Raw genomic sequence first — 27,427 nt, 5'->3', positions numbered from 1 at the left:
TGAGCAATAATAAACATGGCAGAAAAACAAATCACAAAAAATAAGAGGCAACTGAGGAATATTAGGCACATTCCCTGGGTAATGGGATGTACACAGTCAATTACAAACACGTACTGTGGAGTCCAAAAGTAATTTATTATTTTATATATATATTCTAAAATTATCAGGGTTTGAATTCAAATTTGAATCCAAAAATGTTCAGTTTTGGACCCCACCGTACATGCATAGTAAAAAAGGGAAACCTGCTATCTATTTATATTGTTACATGCAATTTTAAGTAAAAGATAGGACTAATCTGTCATACTTTCTGCTAATATGTATGTATGTCTAGATATCAATACTATGTTGACAACTGGAATAAATACACTAACATCATTTTGCCTATAATATGTCACATCTGCCATGTTCTTTCTAATCATGTACTCTTGGATATTCTTGAGAACCTCCAAAACTGTATGTTATCACCCAGATAAAGGGTAGAAAAACAAGGTTGGCACAGTTCTGCTTCAGGCAATCAACACACAATCAACAGTCCACAATAAACACACACAATATAGGGACAAACACGCACACACAATCCCATTTCAACTTGACACCTGCCATAAAACACGCACAATCATGTTTGTTGTTCTATCTTGGTGGGGACTTTCTGTTTACTTCTATCAAATATCCTTTAAGGCAATCCAGTTCACTTGGCGGACATATTGGTAACCAGACCTGGCAGTTGTTTTCTGTAAACAGGGAATCTGTTCCTCAAGATTAAGTTTTGACAACAAATTCTGACAACAATGGCATATGACATTATAAATTTAGCTTCTTGAGCTCAAACAACTCTTAAAAGAATTAGTTTTTCAGGTTGGTTCAGCTAATTTGTATATAGAGCGAATAAACTCCAACAAAATCGATCAAAAAGGTTATTTTTTAAAACCTTTTTTTTTTCAGTTATTTTTTTCCAGCTATTTTTCAGCAACATTTCTTATTTTAATTTAGTTTAACTTTAATTACTAAAATAACTAAAAAAATTAAATTGAAATAAAAATGAAAATGAAAAAGAATATATAGACATTAAAAACTATTAAAATGTCAAAAAAACACACAACAAAATTGCTAAAACTAACTAAAATATTCAAATAAAACGGATTCAAAATATGAATGAAAACTATCTTAATAATACTAAAATAACAGTACCTCGCACAAATTTATCTGCAGTTTTACATTTATATTAAGACATTATCTAGTAGGTTTATTAAGCTAGCGGTTGGGCAATTTACAATGCACAGTGTAAGTGACACACTCATTTTCAGTCTCTCTTTTTTCTGCACACTCTATCACCTATACATCCTTTCCCTTTCCTTTCTTCTAAGGTGCCACCGTTCTCCCATCTGCTGTGTTTAGCCTTATTAGCATAAATGGGAATAAGGCATGTAGGCATCAAAGAGTCCCTAGTGACAATGGGTCTGTTTTCAGCTTTAGCAATTCCTTTGTAGTGCACACTCATGCATGCTGACTTAATACAGGTCCAAAATATGCAGACCAACAACTCATTATACACATATTCCAATGTTGGTGCTAATACCTTTCTAAATGCATATCGCGTATGCGAAGCTCTCACACATTTACGTTTAGCATTAATTTAAGGCTTGTGCAAGGTGCTCATTAGCTGTGGTTGTTTACAGAGTGCCTGTGCTGTGACACTTGCTAGGTTTGTTTAATTGTGATAGTCTTGGTTTGTGCATGTGACTCTGTGAATGACAGACCTTCCCCCTCTTCCCACATTCGGCGGTGTAAATGATGCCCGTGGGTTTGCCAGAGAGAGGTGACTGCTTCGCCCCATCTGAGGTGTGAAAAAAATGGCACCATCTCACAGCGCTGTTCAACCATACGGCCACCGTATCAGGCGCCATACCAGGCCATATGCCACGGAATGGGACATTTCTATTTTTGCATCTTTTTATACTCCATATTATATAGTATATATTGTGTTTTTAGCTTCTAGACATTCACATCACAGGTGAAAGAAAGAGTGCTGCTTATATTGTCTACTGTCTATTGTCTACGGGAATTGATACAGAAAAAAACGATGCCATCATTACTGTTTGCATCACTATGTATCAAGTGCTGAGGAAGCCTCCGGAGCTGAAATTCAGATATGGTAATGGGTGTTTCGTTTCCGTTGCCAGCTGACCAATCAGAGCAGAGTATGCTCTTGCAAAGTTGGGGTTTAGAGAGACTGAATCTTCAAACAAACCGTATCCAGACTCTTTGCGAAAGGAAGTGATGTGCAATGTATATTATAAGAAAATTAACCTGTGATTCATGTATTTCTATTGTAGGAGACCTCCAATATAAAATTAAGAATCTTTAAATTAGCATAATAAGGGCACTTTAATGGTACACACACACGCACAGTATGCAATACACATACAGATGTATGCAATGTTCCCACATACTAATCAATTCAGGAAACACAATGAATAAAGAGACCGCAAAAAGTAGCTAAACGAGTTTCCATAAGCCCTCTGAAATAGATTTGAGCTCAAGCAAGTTTCATCTAATGGTTTGACCATTAAATTAAATGTCCTCTATTATAGTAGTACTGAGGTTTATATCATTTTCACTGCTTCTTTGCTCTCTTGGTTTGAGAGAGCGTTTGTGCTGAATTATTCAGCAGGCGGACTCCCACCTATTGATTGGAACATGAGCTGATTACTGTGGGAGTGAAGCCCTCTTCCCAACCTTTGTAAATTGATGCCATGTCATTTTATGACCGCAGAGTTCAAGGTGCCCTCCATGTGTGCAAATCTGCCAGTGAGAACGTCATCACTGATGCGTAATATCACAATCATGCTCTCAAATTGTTACCATATCTGTCCATCTACCATCAATATACTGGCTGCTTAACTTGGGCTAACCTTATGATTTGTCATTTAAGGACAGACAATGACATTGCAGCATTATACTGTAGCATCACACTTTTTAATCAAGCATTTTATGTGTATATATATATACTTTTTTTGCGGAAACCATGCTTTGCTGTTTTAGATTGTTTGATGAATTGAAAGCATTTATTTGAAATGGAAATTTTTTGTAGCATTGTCTTATTAATGCCTAAATTTCACTTTTGATCAATTTAATGTTTACTGACTCCTCACTTTTGGTCATAATTTTGTTTTTCTTATGCCATGAAAGGCTGCAAGATTTCATTCATACCGCTCACCCCTACTATTAGCCATGATCATGATATCTACTTTTAATCAACTGCTAGGAAGTTTGACTAGCATTTGCAAAATATAACCACAACTGCTATACTTTGTCTCCTTGATGGTGTGTTTTGTTCTGCTAAATGGCTGCCACACAATATGGCCTTTAAGCCGCTTCATGGTTTTTTGAAAAGGACATGGTAGGGCACGCTGTATGCTCTTTGGAAAAACAGACCTGGAGGCTGCTAAACAGGTAAAGCGTTAGCGTTTTTAGCACGGGGCTGGCGTGATTGATTTCTGCAATGTTGATTGTGCTTTTTCTTCACGCCGCCTTGCTGACACACTGGCCCTGATATTGAGCAGCGCGCTAGCATTGCTGCAGGGCATTTGAGAGAGTGTGTGTGTGTGTATTTGCCCGTGTGTTGTCTCACAGAAGCCATTGTAGGTTAGCATGCATTTGCATAAAGTAGAGCTGTTATTGAGTGTGTCCCTGCCCTACACTGGAAACGCTCTATACCTTTGGGCCGTGAGTACAAGGGTACGAGAGGAGGGAGGAAGGAATCTTGATTAGCTTTACGGTCATTAGCGGATGATTGAAAGCATACTATAAAGAGAGGCTAATCAAGGATCATCTGCCCCTCCCCATGCCAGTTTAACTCATTTGGTCTTAGTTTATTGTTCAAATACACTCTCAAAAAGTGCAATTTTAGGCTGTTTTCACATTGATTATTTGGTTCGAACCACAGTTTGAATTCATTTCTCTCCCTTTGTCTGTTTTTGCAGTGTACATTTTGACGAAAACTGTAGTACAAGTATCAGTGTACAATTTGTAAACAAAACATATATAGCAGCACAAGTGTTTTGCAATACAACATGAACAATAAGTACATGTTATGTAAGTGCATAGTAGTTAAAGACACCTAATATAAAGTGTGACCAAAAATGTTAGCATATTATATAAAAAATTATAATAATTTCCATACACTGCAGTGGCCACTGTGGCTAAAACGCAGAAGCGAACTTAATTTAACTTAATTAAATAAATTAACAAATATCTTGAGTATAACTTTATTTAAACAATTTACAGTACCTATGAGGCATTAAGGTAAGCTGTTAAATATTTTGAACACATTTTAGCCATCTATACCCATTCATTTGTAGTATCTTCAATCCATTTTAGTTCAGGATAAGTTTTAGCGTTGTGCCCGTTTTACCGTTTATCGCTACAATTAGGTAATGATATGATGCCAGCTTGTTTACTCATGTTTTTGTTGGTTTACATTGACCAATACATTCACTTTCACAATTTATGATGCTTTTTTTCTGTATCAACTAAACCAAAAAGTCATACCCCACACCATCTTTTCATGCACTCGGATGTGGTTTGCTGGTCCAAACCTGAGTTTGACCAAAACAAACCAAACTCTAAAATCAAGTGGACTCTGGTTCACGCCAAATGCAAGTTATTTTTGTTTCGAGTAATAATCTTTATGGATTTTTTTCACTTGAAATGGCAAGAAGACCTCTAAGTGACCTTCTTTGGGCACTGATTTAAAATAAGCTGTGGAGAAAGTGCTGTGGTTGAGTTCACATAAAACTGTTGGCTGGCTTAACACAGGGTGAAAGAAGCTAGATGAAAGTGATATTATTTGATATATTATATTTATAACTTTAGATATGATTCTGCACCACCATCTCTTGGATCTTTATTGTGTTTGACTTAGGTGAACACAGTTGAGCACTTAACAAATGGGTTAAATGTGCCAAAGTAATGGGAGTAACTAAGGGTCTTATCCACGCTTCTGAGCTCCAGTTAGTAGTAATGGTCTCAATTCCTTATTCAATTACTTCGCCTGTGTTTAAGGTCAGCCCCTGATGTTCTTGTTTTTCTTCTTTATATGATGTTCTTGAGAAAAGCAGATAAGTGTGATGGTTGGGTGTGCTTTAGAAGGTGAACTTGAAATGTATTGTATTCCACCATTTACAAAATGAATAGTCCAGAATATAAATTCCGATCTGATGAGCCACGTTTGAAGCTGTTTGAAATACACACATATACTGTGTGACGGCTAATTTTACTATCATGAACAACAATGAACAAGCTTTTACAGAATTTATTAATATACACTATCATTCAAAAGTTTAGGTTCTGTAAAAAAAAAAAAAAAAAAAAAAAAAATGCAAATCAGCATATTAGAATGATTTCTGAAGAATCATGTGACACTGAAGACTGGAGTAATGATGCGGAAAATTCAACTTTGCCATCACAGGAATAAACTACATTTTAAAATATGAAAATAGAAAACAGTTCTTTTAAATTGTAAAAAATATTTCACAATATTACTTCATTTAGTGTATTTTTAATTAAATATGATAAGAGCATAAGAGACTTTTTTCAAAAATTTAAAAAAAGATCTTACTGACCCCAAACTTTTGAACAATAATGTTGGTTAATGTTAATTTATACAACTTGATATGTTTGTTTCTTTCTTCTTGTTTGTGAATGTTTTCTTGTGTTTGTTTTTATTATACATTTTGTTTAATTAATTAATTCATTTATTTATTTTTTTGTAAAAGTGAATGGAGGAGCTATCATTAAATACATGTTTCATTAATTGTTTATTGTATATAGGATTTTTCCATAATATGTTTTATTATTACTGACAATTAACAAAAATTAATGAATACTGCAAATGTATTGCTCTTTGTTAGTTCATTAATTTATTTTACCATCATAAACAAACCTGTTCCTGCATTATGGGATCATACACCAGTTGATTGTGTTGGTTAATATCATAAATATAGGAAGAACTAAGGACACTATAATAACCTTAAAGGTCAATTCCATGATTGTATCCCAATGGTCCAGTTTCCAATTAAATGCGATTACTATGTGCTGTACATCACATCTCTAATATAGACAATGTAGGCTGGTTTGAGCCGGAATGTACTGTTATATCTGGTGTAATATTACCAAGAGACGACAAGCGTAAGCCAACCCTTGCTTAACAGTGACATGCAGACCTACAGGAAATGAATCGGACCATCAAAGGTCATTCTAATCACTTCATACCAAACATACAGATGGAGCCCACCAGCCTCACACACTGAACTTTGAGATGTTACAGTGAACGCTAGATTTATCTTCTCTAATCCAAATCTTGCCCATCTATGTGGATAAAAAACTGACATACACTCCAGTCAACCTGTTGTCTAAAAATTTTCGCCAAATGCAGCTACATTTCAATCCACTTCAATCCTTTTGTATTTGATTCCTATCTAGTGCACACACGCTGTAATCTTTACTAAGCTTTCATGACTCTTACAGTTTTGAATGCGCACACACATAAACGGACAAACTCTACTAATATTAGTGTGAGTAATGGAAACTTGCTTTTTGCTTATACTTTAACTTAAACGGATACTCCACTTTTTTTGGAAATAGGCTCATTTTACAACTCCCCCAGAGTTAAACAGTTGCATTTTACCGTTTTCGAATCCATTCAGCCGAACTCCGGGTCTGGCGGTACCACTTTTAGCATAGCTTAGCATAGATCATTGAATCGGACAAGACCATTAGCATCTCTCTCAAAAAAATGACCAAAGAGTTTCGATATGTTTCCTATTTAAAACTTGACTCTTCTGTAGTTACATCGTGTACTAAGACCGACGGAAAATGTAAAGTTGCGATTTTCTAGGCTGATATGGCTAGGAACTATACTCTCATTCCTGCGTAATAATCAAGAAACTTTGCTGCCGTACCATGAGTCCAGCAGGCGTAATGATATGAAGCTGCTCCTGAAAATAGTCCCCAGCTCAGTAACTTCCAACGTGACCGGGACTAAGTTTGTCTAACTTATTAGACCTATTTTCAGGCGCTGCGTCATATCACTACGCCTGCTGGACTCATGGTATGGCAGCAAAGTCCTGCTATTACGCAGGAATGAGAGTATAGTTCCTAGCCATATCAGCCTAGAAAATCGCAACTTTACATTTTCCGTCGGTCTTAGTACACGATGTAACTACAGAAGAGTCAAGTTTTAAATAGGAAAAATATCGAAACTCTTTGGTCATTTTTTTGAGAGAGATGCTAATGGTCTTGTCCGATTCAATGATCTATGCTAAGCTATGCTAAAAGTGGTACCGCCAGACCCGGAGATCGGCTGAATGGATTCGAAAACGGTAAAACTCAACTGTTTAACTCTGGGGGAGTTGTAAAATTAGCCTATTTCCAAAAAAAAGTGGAGTATCCCTTTAACCCCTTACCTGACAGGGATCACTGGTGATCCCAGATTATTTTAGTTCAAAATATGTTTGAGCTTATATATCTCAATATTAATAACAGTCTGGTTAATTTTGAGTCTTGAACTATAAACTCTCAAGGGTTGGCTTTCTAAATGTATGTGTGTTATGTTTCTATTCAGAATTACTTATGAGCAGTAACCTTTTTATTTTGGGCATTTCATGTATGCAGCACTTGCCAAAATTGGGGGTGATGAGCAAGGGGTTAATCCATCCTCTTTAGAACCACACTTTAAAGTAACCATGGCATCAAAATGGACAATTCTAGTTTTTATGGAATATTGCAGACAGTGTTTATTATAAATTATTTTTATCATGACAACTCTTGGAAGAGTTGAGCATGGCAATGATTATGACACTGTTAATGTATTTAGTCTTGGCAGAATAGATCTGCTACGCTGTCGCTGATATTACTGCTGCTGTTGATCATTGCTGCTGCAGAGCAAGAACAGAGATTTGCTACTGCCAATAGACACAGACACAGATGTGAATGCGAACTTGCAGTTGATTGTAAGAAAGGGGCAAAGTTTAAGCAGACTAAATTATTGGAGAATAATGTTATCAGAGAGAAGTCAGTCATTTCAATGGAAGATAGAAATTAACAACATATGGATGAACTACTCACAATAAGATCAATAACGTGCATTTAGAAAACAGACACAGCGAATTTTCATTTCATGCCAACTTTATATTTAGCTGGTGTGTGACTCTCGATGACTTAGTACAGCTGAAAATAAACACATTGGTTTGCTTGGTTTGAGGTTGTAAGTTATTGTTTGTTACATTCTCTTCACTTTCTTGTTAGTGGGTCAGTTTTGGGGCATCAACAGCTTAGAGTGATCAGAGATCCCTATAAAAACATAATCTCTTGCAATGTCTTTCTCTCTCTCTCTCTCTCTCTCTCTCTCCCTCTCTCTTTTCTGTTCCTCCATTACAATTAAGGCAACAATTAAATCCCTTTGGTGGTTGTTGCCTTTGACATATTGAACTTGGCCAGATGGTTGCTACTGCATTAAATGCAGCAATGACAGAATTACTTTACTTTAAGCACAAATGTGCTAATTTAATTAGTCACAACTTTTGTTTGTTTATTTTTTTCAAGACCTAAAACTTTAATACTATTTTTTAAATACAATTTTGAATCCCAGATTTTCTCAAGACGTTTGTTTGTTTATTGTTTGACCTTTATAATCTTCAGTAAAAGTATATTTTTTTTAACCTTTAAACAACTGAAGGAGTTTGATTTATCTTTAAAGTATTAATAAAAACACATTTCCACAATAAAGTGACCTTTTATAAGTTATAACACTCTTGCCAACTGTCGATATCACCATGCTGGGGCCGGATTCCCGAAAAAAAAAAAAAAAAAACGTCCAGAGTCCTTCACATAAAAATCAGTCTACAGGCTTTCATAGACAACCTAGGAAGTCAGGGAAGGTTTCGTTTTTTAATTTTTGTTACAAGCTGTTGACACATTGGCAATAAAAAGCAATTAATAAATGAAAATTCTTAAATTATAGCCCCTTTAATTTAGAAAATAGCAGTTAAGAAAAATATTAATTTTATTCTTAAGAGTGTTTCATGAATCCACCCGCAGATCTTTGCTGGCGCTTCACAACGGCACCATGACTGCTTGCCTAACTGAGAGGTTGAGTTCCAACATGTGCTGTTCTTTAGCACACTATTTATCTATTCTGCTTCCCTAATTTCACTAAATCCTCTCCAATATGTTCAAACAATAATCCGCTGGCAGCCTTGTCTCTCCACTGTTCCCAGTTCTCCCTGTCCCTGTTTTTATGCTTGCTTGTCTTTGCTCCTCTTTCCTTATTGAGATGATCTTACTAAAACCGTCCCATATGTATCAGAGCTCATTATCTGTCAAACATACTTTATTGGATTCTAATCTTGCTTCTCATCTGAGAAAATTGTCTTATTCTGTTGATACTAGAAAATATTTTAAATCAAGGTAAAATGTTTTAAATCAGAGGATTTTTTAAATTTAGTTTCTGTTTTAAATTTTAATGTTAATCATGGTTTCTGCGATAGAAAATAGCCAAATATACTGGCATGACAAACAAACTTTCACTCACTATCCTAGCTATAACACTTCTATAGAAGTAATCCATCTTAAGATTTGTCTGATTTATTAATCATCACAGAACACAGCTGCTTTTTGTAAAATTGTCATTAACATCATCATCACTGCCAAAGTCATTCTCATTACTGCTACCATCATCATCACTGTCAAATTCAATGTCATAATTGCCATCAACATCGTCACCATAATGAACAATAGAAATCAGCAACCTATTTTTCACTATAACATACATCCAAATGTATAACATGAACACATTGCAGTTCCAGATGGAGCAAAACGTAGCGCAATGGGTAAAGCATGGCGACACAAAAGTCATAGGTTTGATTCTCTTGGGCCACTGAAATAATAAAATGTATTGAATCCACTTTAAGTCACATAAATGTAATCAGTTGTCTTGAATCTTTATGATCTTGGGATAGCTCACACAAAAATGTAATTATTCACCCTTATGTCGTCACAAAACTGTTTGACTTATGCGGTACACAAAAGAAAATATTTAGAGAAATTGACACTTTTTGTCTTTGTCTTGTCAATGACTGAGACATTCTACACATAATTTCTTCTTTTGTGCTCCATAGAAGAAAGAAACGTCAACAAGGTGAGTAAATTAAAAGTGCATCAATGTTACAATGTCCTTGCCAAAGAATCAAGGCTGAAACCTCAGGTTTCAAATTAAATGTTCACTTGCAGCCAGACAAAGTTTTGCTTTAGCCTGCACATTAAGCTGAATTAAGCAGGCGAGTGTGTGCTGATCTCCAGCGGTGTGATCTTAAGCTCAGACACCTTGAATAGCCTCTAAGGGCTCTGCAGAACTGTGTTTGAACCTGGTGTCTTTCCCACACACCAACTGTGTGTGCTGCAGACTTAATAGCCTACAATACACACACACATACAGCAAAAATACTATTGCAATATTAGTATTTGCCCAACACAAATCCGCATTTCAAACAATAAACTCAGGACTAATGAATTTGCCACAGCCAAAGAGAACAAGGCCCGGAATTAAAGACGACCTATTACTCTTTTTTACATTTACATTTATTCATTTAGCAGATGCTTTTATCCAAAGCGACTTACAAATGAGGAATACAAGCAATTCATCGTCATTTTCTGTGCTGACAGAAGAGATAAGTTTTGAGCTGTTTCTTGAATATTGTCAGAGACTCTGCGTTCCGGATAGGGTTGGGAAGATTCCACCACCAAGGAACAGTTAACAAAAATGTTCTGGAAATTGATTTTGTGCCTCTCAGTGAGGGTAACACAAGGCGTTACTTACTGACCTCAGGCTTCTGGAGTGGATGTAGACTCATAAAAGCAGGTGGAGATGGAAGGGTGCAGAGCCCGTGGCTGTTCTATATGCAAGCATCAATGTATTGAACTTGATGTGATCCGTATAGCCAGGGCAGAGAGAGAAACAGAGGTGTGATGTGGGTTCTCTTGAGGTCATTGGAGACTGGTATTCCTGCTGCTTTCTGGATCGTAGAGGTTTGATTGCACACGATGGTAGTCCAGCCAGAAGAGTATTGCAGTCTAGAAATGACAAGGGCCTGGACAATAACTTCCTCAGTTAGGAAGGGCATATGTTTGCAACTTTTAGGTTTTTTTTTTTTTTTTTGTCTCGAAACGGAGTTATTCTCTATATTAGTAAGCACTGTTTCTGAATTGTATTTTCCAGGAATGAACAGGTCACAGTATTCCTCATTTAAAGTGCCCCTATTATGCTATTTTAAAGTTTCCTAATGTTGTTGAGGAGTCTCCTACAACATGTTTACATGCATCAAAGGTCAAAAAACTGTTTTATTTTCTCATAATATACATTTGCACATCACCATTTTCAGTGATTCTCAAATGACTCGTCAGATGAATCAATCTCTCTAAATCCTGCCTTTCCGCGAGCTACTCTGCTCTGATTGGCCAGACAGCTCAGTCTGTTGTGATTAGTTTACCGCGTACAGCGCGCGTGTCGTAAAACAAAATCGCCCATTGCCATAACAACATCAGCTCTACTTCTCCTGAGGCCTTCTACACCGTAAACTAAACACAGTAACGAACAATGACGTCGATTTTACCATATCAATCTGAGCGTGAGTCTGATGATGATGAAACACTGGAAGAACTAGTTATTCAACCCAAACCTCCATCGCAAGGACGACTCAAGCAGGACATTTCTCAATGATACGCTACTCAGTTCGAGGTACATTATGAGATGTTGCAACTGTAATTCCTCATCATCAGCATTAACAAGTGCATGCCCATCAACAAACCGATTATTTTACTTGTACTCATTTATTTACAGAGTATTTTTCTAATTTATTGCGATGAACATGTGGAAACTGTTTCAATAACAGTGCATACATTAGCCGAGCTCTAGCGTGAATGAATGATTTAACATAAACGTTGGTAAAACAAATCTTGCTCCATGCTTAATCTTTCCTCAAAGTAGTGAGAACGACAGACAATCTGCATTAATAGACACAACTTTAGGTAATAGTGGCCCACAACTGATTAGCAGAAGTATTTCAGTAAGACAGTAATAACGTGAGTTAGCCAGTTAGCAGGAGACCTACACAATATAGAACTCAAAACTAAGTATTTTGAATACCATCTTTCATGAGCAAGCGGTTTGCGAATCCTGCATTGAACTCCGAGATTTGAGAAGCAGTCGTCAGTGAAATAAAGGGAACACAGCAAAAGTTTAGGATTATACTACTGTGATATCATGGTAAAGATCAATTTTAACCACTGATTCTTCACATGCTGCTCCTTGGGCAGTGAAAGAAAACTGGCTTTACCATCACATTGTACAGCACAGCGTCTTCTCGACATGATGCTGTCCAGTATCCACAGGAATCAGCTGCAGTGTTTGAGGTTCAAGTTTTCCCTGGTGTCTGTGCGTGCAATAAGTGGCTGGCAATATGCTAATGTTTCGTCTTGACGTCACAATGAAACGACTTATGACTCGTTTGAAAAATGATTCATTTCATTGACTCAGAGTCGACTCTTACTTTTGAAAGACAATAACTTTATATACGGTGCACTTTCAGATTTAAAACTTTGCAGGATGTTTTCATACACTTACACACTCCCGCCCGAGGCATACACAAAATAAACGGGGCATGGCCTGGTTGAGTTGCGTTAGTAGTGTGTTGTCCCTATGTTGAAGAGATACTGTATTTTCCTGTCGTATTTAACGCGGTTATGGTAAGAGGTGTGGCATTTCCGAAACACGCTCAAAGCCGTTGACCAATCACAACACACTGATCCAGCCGACCAATCAGAGCACATTGCGCTTTTTGGAAGGAGGGGCTTCATAGAGACAGGGACTAAACAGAGCATTACTGACAGACTGGAAAGAGAAGTGCTGCAATGTAAAATATTTGATTTTTTTTTTTTCAACATTCAAGCATGAAAACCTCTTCTAGTAGACCCCAATAACAAAATCAAGACTTTGTGAAAGGGCATAATAGGTCCTTCTTAACTGTTGTTGTTTCGTTGTCTTAGAAGGAGAATAAATTGATTGTTTAATTATGCAATTAAGTTGATTCGACTCAATTTTCTCCTTTTGTTTCCCTCGTTCAGACTGAAACAGTGGATGAAGTTGAAAAGGAGGGTTTATTTCCAAGGGTGGATTACAGTGTATGTTAATGTGACGTGAACATGATGTTAATCAAAGCAGCGTTGTGGTGCCCACAAACCCTCTGACTCTACCCCCTCCACACGGCCACATGCTGGCAGGCATGACCCCTGCAGTCTCCATCGCTCTTTTTCCTCTCTCTCTCTACTCCTTTCTCGTTTTTATCAGAGCCAAATCCAATCATGTATACCCCTCCGCCCCCTGCTCTGTACTCTGACTAATGTCATTAATCTGAAGCGCATACATCCTGAAAGATTTCCTTTACACTTCCCTTTCGTTTGCTCTGCATCTCTGTCCGTATTTATTTGCGGTTTCTCCTTCTCTTGCTTTTTCTCCCGTCATAGTGTATACATGTCTGCTTTGATAAGGCTACTATTCGCAGCCACCCACTAAATATTTTACTCTGTGTTGTGATGTTTAACATCATTGACTGGCTCAGATCTTTGAAACCTACTGTATCTTGAAATGACCTCCGAATGCTACAAGATGGAATAAAATAAAGTGCATGATCATTAAAAAAAAAAAAATAATTGGAATTGTATATGGAAGAATTATTTATTTATTTATTTATTTATTTTTCTGGCAAAGTACATTTTTTGTCAAAGCTTCATTTGACAAATCTTTGTTTGAACCTGCCACAGGTTCAGTGTACACAGGCGTTGATGTAGATCATCTCAAGATCATCTCAGAACATTTTGAAGGTACTCAAACATATGATCGCAAATAAATCATGCCTCGGTAGAGCAGCTAAAGTGTTGTCTCCTCAAGAGCCCAACTGCCTCGTAATCGTCTTGCAGCAAGCCTCTTCTTAATTACCCATCCAAGATTTGATTATTGTTCTGTTAGAATTAGAGATCAGCAGCTGTTTGCAATGAACACTGTGTAGCTTGGGACTTAACTTTAAATGGAGAGCACGTAAAGAACAAAGAAAAATGTTTTTTTTTTTTTTTTTTTTTTTTTGTGTCTTGTTCTCCAGTAAAAAAATTATAATATTGCAACTTGCAATTGCACACACACACATCTTTTTTTTGTTTACTGAATTGAGGCTGAAACGGGCTTCCATATTTTTGGGCAAATCATTTAAATAATAAAAATTGACTAAATGTATCTTGATCTAGGACTAGATTTGTTATACAGAAAACAAGAAAAAACATACTGAATCCAAAACATTAAATGTTTTGCAGCGTTTGTCTGTGGGTGTGTTTGGATAGAAGAGCCAAAAAAGGATCCTTTGTGCCATGCAGTATTTTTGTGCGTAGGCAGCTGAAGCCCTGACCAGGCACGCCGTCACACCCGTCCACATTTAGGTGCTTCTCTATTGTGAGTTCACAGTATACAGAATACCACTGTTCTTTCAGGGACAAAGGGAGGATGTGGCCAGTTCCCTACAGCTGACGGGCACAGACCTCCACCCCGAGATCTGGTGTCAGTTGTGTGTCTCACCGGCCTCTTTGTGGCTGTCTCTGGCTGACTCATGGCTGGAGAGCAAACAGAGTTCTTCTGAGGGTTTGCAAAATAACAATGTGTAACTAATATGGCAGGGGAATTGCTCTGAGACGGTTTGTTTGGATCTGTTTGTGTGCGTGTTTGGTGGAGTAATTTACATTTAATTTGAAGTGACATCACTAAATATTTAGACACTTAAGCCACACTTTAAAATTAATAGCATTCAATTATAAAATATCAGACCAAGAGGCACAAGCAGTTAAAAAACAACATGAATGAACATCAGACGGTATGTTGTAAGATACAGATACAGTGAAATGTATTATCTCATGTAAACACCCAAACAGTGTTTTTAAAGCAGCGCTATGCAGGTTTGGCAATTTCTTCGCTGTTTTCTCGCTTTTTGCTCTGGGGTTTCTCTATAGAGCTCCCCCTACAGCTTCGGAATATATGACAACACTGTCGTCAAAACTCATTGGCGACTCTCCCCCCTCCCATCTTCTCCCTGTGGTCATGTGCATTTGTTTTCAAAGAAGCCGGCGAACGCACGGAGCCATGTCCACTGAGGTAGGTATGGTACACAGAAGTCTAGCATATAAATGTTTAGTATGTGTGCAGTGCCGTAAAGCAATTAGTTACATCGTGAGACCTGATATCACACGATACGTGGCCCGCCGGCCCAAAGTTGCAAGGGTGGTTTTTCCGCTCACAGGCGTTAGTGGGGTGCGAGACCACCATTCAACCCGAAAAAAGTCATATAACCATTCCAGTTACTCCGAAGCTGTAAATTAAGCCTTTAAATGCGGAAAGTCGTCAATAAAGCAGCTCATTATTCCTTTTTTCCTTCTTACTTTCCTTTTTCGTTCAATAAATAAAACCAAAAATGTATTTCAAACCTAATAATGGACAATATCACATATACTGTTAAAACATAAATAAAAGGTAATACTGACTTTTTATTTTACAATTCTGACCTTTTTTTCCCACAAATACGAAATTTATATCTCACAATTCAGAGTTTATAACTCTCAATTCTGAACTTTATCTGAATTGCGTGTGATATATGAAATTGCAATTGTGAGTTGTAAAGTACAAATTGCAAGATGTGAACTGAAAATTCTGAGAAAGAAGTGAATTACGTGAAACTCAAAAAAAAGTTGCCACTATTACATTTTCTGAATTATTATTATTATTATTATTATTATTATTATTATTATTATGTGGTAGCAACAAACTTCCATAGTATGTTAATAGTACTTCATACTCAACAATTACTTCCTTTCAGTAGTAATGTCTATAAGTGTATCTTATATTTCTCACCCACAAATTTGGAACACAGAAGAAGATATTTTGAGAAATGTCTCAGTGTTTTTTCAATAGTCACCAAAAGAAAATCATACAGATTTGGAACGACATTGGAGTGAGTACATGATGACATAATGTTTGGGTGAACTATCCGTCAATTTTTGATTGACAAAAGCCTATAGAACTTTGTTTTACACACCTCTATTTGTCATTTTTGAAAGGTAGCCAATAGCCCTTCACTGACAGTTCAAGCAGCTGGTCATACCACGTCTCTGTGTGAGGTTATATGGACACAATTCTTCCTTGTCACATACATACACACACACATGCTTAGTGGTGAATGATGAATGTGTGGAAGTCTGTGTGTTATAGATGACATTCAGCAGGGGGTAGGAATCCCATCTCTGAGTGAAGTGGGCATATTTTCCAGAGACTGAATACACTGCTCAGATTCACTCATGCAACCCCTCGAAATTCAGTTATTGTATTTTTTTCTACGTCCTTACAATGATTTATGAGAGCATGTTCTTGAAATTGTGAAGCTCATACCCATTTTCAAGTGATGATTCAGCTTTTTCAACCTGAACCATTATTTCTGACCCTTAGAATAGAGTGAAAAGTTGTTTTTTGATGAGCATAAGGGTGTGTGTAGTGTGTACACAAGTAGATGTAGTTAACTTGGGTATAAAGAATCAACAGCACAGCTCAAAGTCGGGTTTAAAAGGATAGTTCGCTCAAAAATGTGTGCAGTTGATGATGCTTAAAAGACCATATTCTCAATAGTACGCACTGTCAGTATGAGCTTTCACAGGCTCTATGCAATGTTGCACGACATCCTAAATGAAGCATGTAATGTTTCATACTAATAGCAAAGCACCTACTGCTCAGAGAGCTTTTATGAAAGAAATACGAGTCATTTTAAATTACTTATATTGCTTATCTTACTCTTAACAAATTGTCTCAGAATAACTGTTTTGCACTGTTTTATCTTTACTCACTCATTTTCAATGGAGGAATCTAGCTCAAGATTGACATTTTACAAGGGGTACTTTTTTCCCCTCCAAAGTGCCTTTACCGAGCTCAGTCTGGACTGAGAACAGTTTACTCATTTTGAGAGGAATGTCCTTTAACAAGACAAATGCAGATACTCAAACACTTAGTAACTTGCATCATTTATTGCATGTATATTCCTTTTAAATGGATTTTTGTTGTGTCCCGTATTTGAATGTTTGGTTGTTGAGGATTTTGTTCCTCAATTGGTGAATGGATAAAAGCAGATAGATAAAGCAGCAGGGCTTCAGTGGTTAACCTCTAAGTGACATTGCATGATTAATCAAACCCAGCGGGTTTGGATTCCTACAGCTGAAGAAGGAAGAGTCTATGAATGACACTGTTGAGAAAGACACAAATCACTGTAGGAAATAAATATCAAAGATGAGATCTCTTAAATACCTATACAGCAATGATTGAGATTTTTGTTTCAACAAAGTCTCACTCTGTGCTGAGATTTGCCAAGAGGTCAGTGGCTAAAATCAATTATCTTCCCCTGCATAATCTAAACGGTAAACACATATTTTGATGGTGCAACTTAATGTAGTCAGGTGCAATAAAATTGTTATATTTATAATACATTATATATTTAAGTATATAATTTAAGTGTATATATTGGCCATTTTGGGCGTCGGCCATTTTGAATTTTGCATTACGAAACTCGGTATCGGTCATCGGCACGATCTCGTGAAGAAGCCTGAAAAGTTTCGAGCCAGTGCCACCTAGTGGTAAAATCAAATACTCACATATTTATAATTTTGGATTTGGTTTACTTATTTTCACTTGAGTCATCTTCTTAGATTCCTAAATCCTTGCAGAGTCCAACGATACCAAACATGCTAGGTTTCGCTTTATGGTTTGTGCAACGTTGTGATTTAGCGTTTAAACAACTTTTGAGAATATATTCGAAACCGTCTGATCGAGATAAAACCACCCGAGGAAAATCGAAAACATGGGTCATTGCCAATATGCTAATGGCCAAATGTAAAAAAAAAAATATAGTAAGTGGCAAAAAATAAATAAATAAATATATATATATATATGTATATGTGTCTATAACTTTTAAACGAAATTAGATATTTTCACCAAATTTCACCAAAACACGCTTATGTATGAGGACACTCTGAGGACACACACACAAAAAATTTAGATTTTACAATTTACAAATTCTATTAAGTCTCCTGAGATATAAAAGAGCAACCTCTGAGCAATAAAAAATTTCATCTGGGTCACTTTGTGACTCAATACATTTTTGAAGGAGACGAATATGAGTATGAGATTATTGCCTTTCAAACATCTCCGTTCCTTGGTCCTTACTTTAACATCCCATTAGCATGTGTCTGTTAGCAACATTGTAAAATCAGTGACATCCCTGTGACCGACATTGTATCACTCTACAACCATTAAAATGATCTATACCCAACTATCATTCAACCAGCAAAAGGAAAACAGGCAAATCCAGAAGACTCTGTAAAGGGATTTGTGGCCAACAGAAGCTGCAGCAAGCTCTGGAAAAGCATGTGTCTACTGTGATCAAAAAAGTAATTCGACATGAATAAGAAAAAGGGATAAAAGATTTATGACTCCTATGGTTGTCTCTGGTGTAGCAGATATCTTGATATTGAATGTGTAGGTGAGCGTGTGAGCTGTTCATGATATTATTAGTTATCAGCACAACTTCAATATTTCTCTGTGGGTTATAGATAAAACCGCCTGTCCTCATTTGACAGCGATTCTCACCGCTGACTTAGACTGAGTCTGATAAAAGACTGCAGAGAATTATGTCTTTTTTCCCCTCTGACAGCAAATATCATGCATTTTAATGGAATAACATTTTGGCTTTGTAATCTTGCAGATCTAAACAATAGTCAGCGGTTGAAATGCGTGACCTTTTCCCGGGCTTTTCCTGGTTCTTCATCATGTGGGTGTCTGAAGCGTATGAATGCCGAGTATCTTCCCAGCATGCTCCCATTTTCCAAAGCCTCTGTATCCAGCCAAGCTGGTATGGAGCAACATTTCATGCTGTTTTACATTTCCCTGGTAAATGCCAGCTTTAGCTTGCCCACCTGGCACCACAGGAAGTACCAAATTGGGAATGGGGAGAGGATGCAAAAGAGAAATTATTTTACATACACACAAGCCGTTTCTCAATATGCGAACTTGTCTGTACTTGTGTTCTTGTGGACTTGTGAAACGTCATCAGTCGCTGCCCTAGTACTGTTCCAATTCAAAGTTCACATCTAGCCAAGTCCAGTTCAAATCCCCGGATGTGTTCTTGATCCGCCCCTTTTACCGAGGATGCATCGAGAGGTGACTTGTGCGGACTTCAGACAGCCAGGTATCCCAGAATGCATCTCACACCAACCAGCAAGCGTCAATAGCAGAGGAGAAACCCCGCGTAATTTAAAAATACTGCTATAATTGTGTCACAAAATGTAGTTTTAAGAGTATTTCAGGCGAGAATGTAGTTGTTAAAAGCTCGAATCTTTGGTTTATTTATAAAGATAGCGCCTATTTGAAAATTTGATCTGACGTTTTCGGAGTTTTGAGAACCAGGCAATCGGACGCTCGGCGCTCGTACCCCGCCGAGAACAGCCTCTCTCGGCTAGTGCTGCTGACTTGCCGGTGGCTCGGATGTCTCTAGTCTAGTGGTTTAACATGAGATATAAATCGTCTTGTGTATATCCAACAGGCGATTTATTTATTTTATTTGTCTCATTAATGTATAATTTGTTCCCTGGCAAAACGTTTTAGCTGAGAGCAAAGTGAAGTTTCATAGCTTTATTTAACGTTAGTCTATTTAAATTTAACGTTTTAGAGAGCTGACTTATGTTTGACTGAATCGTTGGATTTATTGTTGTATACCTTTTAGGCTACTTATACTTTTAGAATGGCTATTATTGATCATTAAAACTGACATTTAACAAAAAAGGTTATGTCATTCTATTTTATATATTTAAAACATAGCCTATACAATATTTTATTATAGTCTGCATGTTGCCTATTCTCTTCACTGTATATACATATATGACACAACCCTGTCTCTTTTTCCTAAATATTCGTTTTAATGATCAATATTATAATGTTTTTTATTCATCATATTTTTAAAATGAAAACAAAAAGAGTCAGGGTTGTGCTTTATATTTCGTGTTGTTGTAAATATGCAGTGAAGATAATCAATTGCGTTTCCTGAACCACATTTGTGTGGCCATTATGTTAAAGATTTTTTTTTAAATGAAAATGAAAAGAGGCAAAGTGGTGGTTTATAACATATTTCGTTTTATTTGTAGCCTATAAAGAGATAACCGGAGTAGCCAGAGCAAGCTGAGTGACGCTATCAAGTAGCCTACGCCGCTGTTCCATTTGTAGAATTATCGGACTCGCGTCCTCCCGTCCTCGGGAGTTCGTTCTCCTGAGTCGAACTTGTCAGTCCGAACTACCAAGGACTCAAGTCCGAACTTTGCGTACTTGGTATTGAGAAACGGCTACAGTCTCTCTCTCCATCAATCTTTCTCATATTCTCCTCCAACTTCTCATCCTCAAACAGTTGACTACTGTACATAATCATATCTGTGAGAAACATGTCTCTTAACCTTTTCTTAATCACTTTGCTTCTTCTAAACTAATGAATGCCTTTGAGAATCTGTGTTTGAGTAAAAATTAAAACCTAAATTTATTGTATAATGGATTTCTTGCTCACATGGGAAAATGTTTGTAATAAATGTAATTGCTATGAAAATTATTAACTTTTGATTAATTAATCATCCAAAACTGATTTATTCTGGAACGAAACACATCTTTATGAGTCAATCACTAAATCATTCACTCAATCAATTCAGTCAAATACACATATTCAGAATGAAACGTGAGTGAATTATTGATTCATTCACTCAACAGATTCAGTCAAAAATCCAAATTCACTCAGGAACGAAACCTGTCTTTATGATTGATTCATTGCATCATTCATTAAACAAACTCGTTCAGTTCATCCAACACTGATTCATTCAGTAAAGCCGCTAGTGTGTTGCTCAGAGATGTACATTCTTTGGCTTATCTCGGATCTATCTTTGTTTGTGGAGCAAAAACAAATGCAAGTTGAAAAAAAAGTAAATGGCAATATCTGGCTAAATTTTAAGTTACTTCTTTATTGAATTGTTGTGAAAAGCAAAGTCACACTCGCAATCACGCTGTTTGTCTGGATATCAGCATGGCTCAAATTATCTGCGGCAGTCTATGTTCAGAACAACAACTCTCTTGCTCGCATGATATTTAGTTATTCCACTTTATGAATTTTCAGAAATGTATAGTTGCATTTAACTGAAAAAGTTTTTTGCATCTGTTAACGCCAGTTGTTGAGCAGTATTTGGGTATATGTGCGTATATGTGGACCGTGTGTGTGTGTGATAGCACATAATAAACGTCAGTGAGTGGCAGGTGGATGAACGGACAGGGAAATTGATGAGCTCTTTTACGGATGCCCTGCGGCTGTAAATCTAACAGCTGGAGCTGTGGCCTACAAACAAAGGAGTCTTATCTACCACAAACCTCTTTCCATCTCCCTCTTTTATCTTTTTTGCTTTTTACCCATTTACTTTTCCTTTTTTCACTCCCACATCCCTGCCTTTTCCATCTCTTTTCATTAAATATACCACATCCACGGTAACCTTTACGCATGGAAATGAATTTGCCATCTTCCGTCGTTCCTAGAATTTGCGGGCATGACTATATCATGCTTCTGTGATGTGCCGCTCATTCCAGCATGGTGTTCTGCTGTGAGTTCCCCTGGTGTCCCCTGGCCTGTAGATGACCACATCACCCTGTGACATGCTCATAAATTATTCTGAGCACCTGCAGCTTCAGGCGTTGTGAATGAAGAAGGTCTTGCCTGCTCTCTCTGGGGAGCTCCATTATGCCTCCCCAACAAACTCTTGCAGTTATTTGTGAGATAGTAGCTCTGGTTAGTTCTCTAAGTTCAATAGAACAGTACATTCTCAATCTGCAGCATTTGTGGCATGATGTTGATTACCACAAAAAATAAGTAATAAATAATGTTTTCTCTAAAAAATCCAAAATTTAGTTTACGCTTACCCCTATTTCTCCAGAACGGTTTAGGTTCTGGAGCCAGAGCTTGTTCTCGGCCAGGCAAACTGGAGCTTGTCATGAACCAGCCGTGTGTTTCCACAGACTTGAAGAATGAACAGTGACATAACGCTGCTCTGTGTTGTTTATCTTACTATAACCAGTCTAAAATCAAAGAAGGCATGTCCCAGTGTTTTACATGCAGTGTGTCACTTCTGTTTTGCTATTCACAGTACCAGAAGGGATTCTAGCGAACCGGCAGCTCGCATAAACTCCCGGGACTCTCATCTGTCCTTTTTGGAGATGTATAGAATCTAAAACCGTTGAATCACTCACTCTCTCACACGATGGATTTCGCTCACACACACAGTTTTATATATTTATATACAAAGAGAAATGTAGTGCAATGTTATTACATTGCTCAACAAGACTGCCATAGACAGCGACAGCATTTCTCCACTGTCCCCCTTTTTTGCAGTGGAAATGTGCGCAACGAACATGGGTTGGGAACTTATGCACTTATAATGGAAGTAAAGGGGTGAATTTATGGAGGATTTAAAAGAAGAAATATGAAAAAATATAAATAATATATGTTAACAGGCATATTGGTTACGCCTTGTGACTATACTATTGAAACAATGACTATTTAAAGTTTTTTGATTGGCTCCATTCACTTCCATTGTAAGTGCCTCACTGTAACACAGATTTATGTTTTTGTTTTTTGTTTTATGCTCGAATTGATACGTTAAAACCAACACGAACGTTACTGTTTGTATCACTTTGTATCAATTGCCGAGGAAGCCTCCGGAGCTGAAATTCAGATATTGTAATGGGTGCTTCGTTTCCGACACGTGCTGTAAGGGGTAGACCAATCACAACAGACTCAGCCATCTGACCAATCAGAGCAGAGTAGGCTCTCAAAAAGGGGCTTGGAGAGACTGAATCCTTGATCTAACCATTTCAGACTGTGAGAAAAAAAGGGTTATGCGGCAATGAATATTATGAGAAAAGTAATGTATTTTTTTTTTTATTTTTTTTTTTTCATTTCTACCTTGGATTCATGTAAACCTATTGTAGGAGACCTCCAAATCAAAATTAGGAATCTTTAAAATAGCATAATAGGGACACTTTGAGAAAAATGAGAGGTAAATATTGTACATTTTTATTAGTAATCAACATTATGATTCAGATGCTGTAGATTGAGTTTAACTTAAGCCAGGGATTGTATTTTGAGTGTTAAATGCAGACTTGTTCACTTGTTTGGAATTTTAATCTTCCTTTCAAAATCAAATTGCTCTTGATTTCCCCAGAAAATTGGAGTTTACAGTGGCTAACCATGTGACAAACTGCATGTGGAATAAGTCAGAAATTACTCACCGCTAGTTTTTTCAAATTAAATCAGCAGTTTGTATTTAGAACGGTGGGGAAAAAAGAGCACATGTGAGCACATGAGGTGTATAAATTTCTTTTTCTGGCATTTGAGGTCATTCAGTTTGTGGTGGCTCTGTCTATTGTATCCGAAGTGGTTTCTTGTGGTCGGTATCGATCTGTATTGACCTGGTCCTTGTGGTTGCAGCTGTAGGCTAATTCAGCACACTGCTTCTTCCGTTGACATTTACATCGTACTATCTCGTCTTTATCAAGTGGAGTCATAAAGCAGGGCTTCAAATGGCCTTCATTTCCCTGAAATAAATCACCCCTTTACCCTGTCTTATAAAGTGCCCACCCAGGCACATTCTATGAAAGATATCAGAACATACAATGAAATCATGTAGTTAGAGAGCTTTTTAAAAAATAGTATTTGTGAGAAGATCAAATGAAATGACTGAAATGATCAAATTAAAAATATGAAAATAGAGATGCAATATAACATTTCATCACTTGGTATATATATATTTTTTCCCTTTTCCTTTCATATCTGTGACCTCAGCAAATTGTCAAACTGAATTTCAGTTCACTTTTCACTTTTATTTACTGCTTCAGACTGTGTACTTATGTTTCCATTGCTCTATTAACTGAAAAATTGGAAGATGTCGAGAAGATGAGGGGTTTAAGGCTGTTACTTTAATAGTTTAAAAGTCAGTTACTATTCTATGTATCTATCCACTGTCCAACAAAATACCAGCACTAACTGTTGTCAGATGGGATTAGTTGTCAGATGTCGCAAGTTTTCAAATTAAAAATGTATTTTGTTGAAAAAATAGCAATGCTTACTTAAATGTGGGAACTCATTACTACTCTATGGTAGTAATATGCACATTTTATGGGTAGATAATGTCCAAAGTAGTCCCTTTAAGAATACTGCCCCTGTTACAAGGTACTTATAAAGGTAACATTTGTGCACTTATTATTTGTATGTATTTTTTTATTTTTTAAATATTCTTATCAATATCCACATTTTAATATTTCATGAAAAATATTTATTTTTAAAACAATGTTGACGGCCTCTTTCTTTCTTCTCCCTGTGACCACAAAGATGTTTCTGGCATGCTGTGAAATCCATCAGTAAAATCAGCTTGCCTTCACTACTGCACTTCCCTAGAGTGTTTTGAATTATAGTCCCTGGGAACACCGGAATATTGATTCAGGCAATGGGTATTTGACGACTCCTGCTCATGTCCTGTTTTTAGCTCTATTTAATGTCTTAAGTGCATGTAGTCTGCAGACATTAATTATGACTTGCAAAGGAAGTGTAAGAGGATGCGATCAGGATATTGAACATGAGTGCAAATCAAGACATCTGTTCAAGACTACTGACTCTATTGCTTTTCTAAATTGTAAAGTTGTCTCTTTCATCTTCATCTCTCTTTTAGGGCCATGGGGTAGGTGCATGGGGAACGAGTGTGGTCCAGGAGGAAGTCAAAGCCGAGCAGTATGGTGTGCCCACTCCGAGGGCTGGACCACGTTACACACTAATTGCCAGCAGTCAGAGCGGCCCAGCAACCAACAGAGCTGCTTCCGGGTTTGCGATTGGCACAAAGAGCTGTACGACTGGCAGCTAGGGGCCTGGAACCAGTGTGTGCCGGTGTCTATGCGTAGTGCAGGCGTGCCAAGGCCAGCGGTATGCACTCGGGGCGAAGAGGGCATCCAGACGCGGGAAGTGGGTTGCGTGCACAAATCGGATGGTGTGTCTGCGGAAGATGCCATCTGCGAGTACTTTGAGCCCAAGCCACGGTTAGAGCAGGCCTGCCTTATCCCGTGCCCACGCGACTGTGTGGTGTCCGAGTTCTCCCCATGGACGTCCTGCTCCAAGAGTTGTGGGATGGGCTTGCAGAACCGTTTGCGTTTGGTTCTAGCCCCGCCCCTTTTTGGCGGTTCGGCTTGCCCCAACCTCACAGAGTTCCGCACCTGCCAGCCAGGCCAATGTGAGGGCAATGAAAGCCTGCACAGCCTAAGGGTGGGACCTTGGGGTCCCTGTACCATCTCACCTATACGACAGGCACGGGAAACACAAGAAGCCAGAGAGCCGAAACGAGAACGGAAAGCAAAACGGGACCGGCAAGCCAGGCAGGAGCGCCAGGGCAAGCGACGCAAGAACAAAGAGAAAAAGGAGGTGAAGGAAAACAAAGGAGAACGTGTGAGGGACAGGGTGAGGGCGAAGGGGAAGATGAGGGACCCTGAGACCCGAGAGCTCATCAAAAATAAGAGGACAAGGAATCGTCAGAACCGCCAGGGGTTGAAGTTTTGGGACCTGCAGGTGGGCTATCAGACCCGGGAGGTGACGTGTGTGCACCGAAGCGGAAGCACAGCGGAGTTCAGGTCAGCCTCTTCTTCTTCTTCGCCTCGTGTCTTCATGCATGGTTTGGTTTGGTTATGAAGTCGTTATTCTTTTTGAGGCTTCATTCTGTGCAGGGAATTAGCTTAGGTTTGCTCATTTACTTTTGCAGCGTAGTCAACATTTTATCAATTGTTTTTAAATTAAATGGCAGTTAGATATAAACAGGATCTAAGGCTGGGTACCAATACAGATGTTTTAATTCAGTTCCGAATCACAAGCTTTTGATGCATTTAGATTTGACTTAATTTCAGTTAATTTGGATATAGTTTAGCTACAGTGTCAATTTTGCTTATGTATATAATAAATTATCTCGGCTAATCCTGTAAAAATGTATACACTGCTGTTCAGAAGTTTGGGGTTATTAATATTTGTTAATGTTTTTTTTGTTTTTTTAAAAAAAAGAAGTATCTTATGTTCACATAGGCTACATTTATTTGATAACAAATACAGTAACAATAGTAATCTTGTGAAATATTAGTAGTTTTTCCCATTTTGTACATTATTAAATGGAGTGCTGTGGGATCATTAAAATGATCAAAGGTTGAGATTAATCAGAAAATCTATATTTTTACCTAGACCTAACAGAAATATATCAACACAGGGAAGAGAACTGTGATCTCTTTTTTTTTTTTTTTTTCATTTTATAGTTTTTTTTTTTTTTTTTTTTAAGGGAGAGCATAAGTACAGATTCACTGACCTTATCAACTCAGTGATATTATGTCAACACTGCCTCTTTCCCACCTCCAGTGTTTCTGCTCTTCTCTCCTCATCGTGTTAAAGCTGGTCAGTCTTCTGTCCCTGTGCATGTGTGAGAAAGTAGAAGAGAGCACAGAGGCAACACTAATGTCTTGTTTTAGGCCACAGGGATATGTCAAGCCTGCATTCACCAACACATACTCCATTTCATACAATATGCTTTTTACACACACGCACACATACAGTACACACACGGCAAAAGTACAAACAGACTTCATTAAAAAAACAAGAGACCACCGCACATGTATACTTAATTTTTTACACGTGCTCTCGAGTTGTTTGTTGATATCTGTTGATATTCTCTGCGTTCCAGCTTTAGCAAAGTTAACAAGGTGCTTCACAAAATAACCATGTAGTAACTAATAGATCCCGAGGGCTATTAATATTAACCTGTGGCATGTTTCTATTCCTAGCTTTTAAGTTGTTTAGTCATAGACTCCAGCGAATACACTGCATGCCAGCAATCTGAATTGTAACGGTCATTTAATCTAAGTGAAATTGACATGTGAAGGCCGAGTATGGTAACTCATACTCGAAATTTGTCCTCTGCATTTAACCTATCCAAGTTAGTATAAACACATTAGGAATAGTGAGTAGTGAACACACACACCTGGAGCAGTGGGCAGTCATTTTTGCTGTGGTGCCGGGGAGCGATTTGGAGGTTAGGTGCCTTGACTCCCTATGTTATTATTTCCCTCTCTGTTGGGGATTGTGGAGTATTATAAATGGAATTTTAAACCGTTCTTGCAGTGGAGATTCCCTCGAGGAAGTTTCTGAGA

At 37.6% G+C, this 27,427-nt stretch overlaps 1 protein-coding gene across 1 annotated transcript in view; it reads left to right on the top strand.

The window, feature by feature from the left end:
- thsd7aa (thrombospondin, type I, domain containing 7Aa) overlaps nucleotides 1-27,427 on the top strand; it is a 129,034-nt gene that overhangs the window by 22,953 nt on the left and 78,654 nt on the right. The window contains exon 2 of the mRNA XM_079877811.1: nucleotides 24,928-25,873. Coding sequence (XP_079733937.1) covers nucleotides 24,928-25,873 — 946 coding nt within the window. The remainder of the gene's footprint in view (nucleotides 1-24,927; nucleotides 25,874-27,427) is intronic.

This window comes from Squalius cephalus (genome assembly GCF_949319135.1).
Source record: "Squalius cephalus genome assembly, chromosome: 8".
Taxonomy (NCBI): Eukaryota; Metazoa; Chordata; class Actinopteri; order Cypriniformes; family Leuciscidae; genus Squalius; species Squalius cephalus.
The sequence above is the reverse complement of the archived record's forward strand: the minus strand, read 5'-3'. Positions and strand labels throughout refer to the sequence as shown.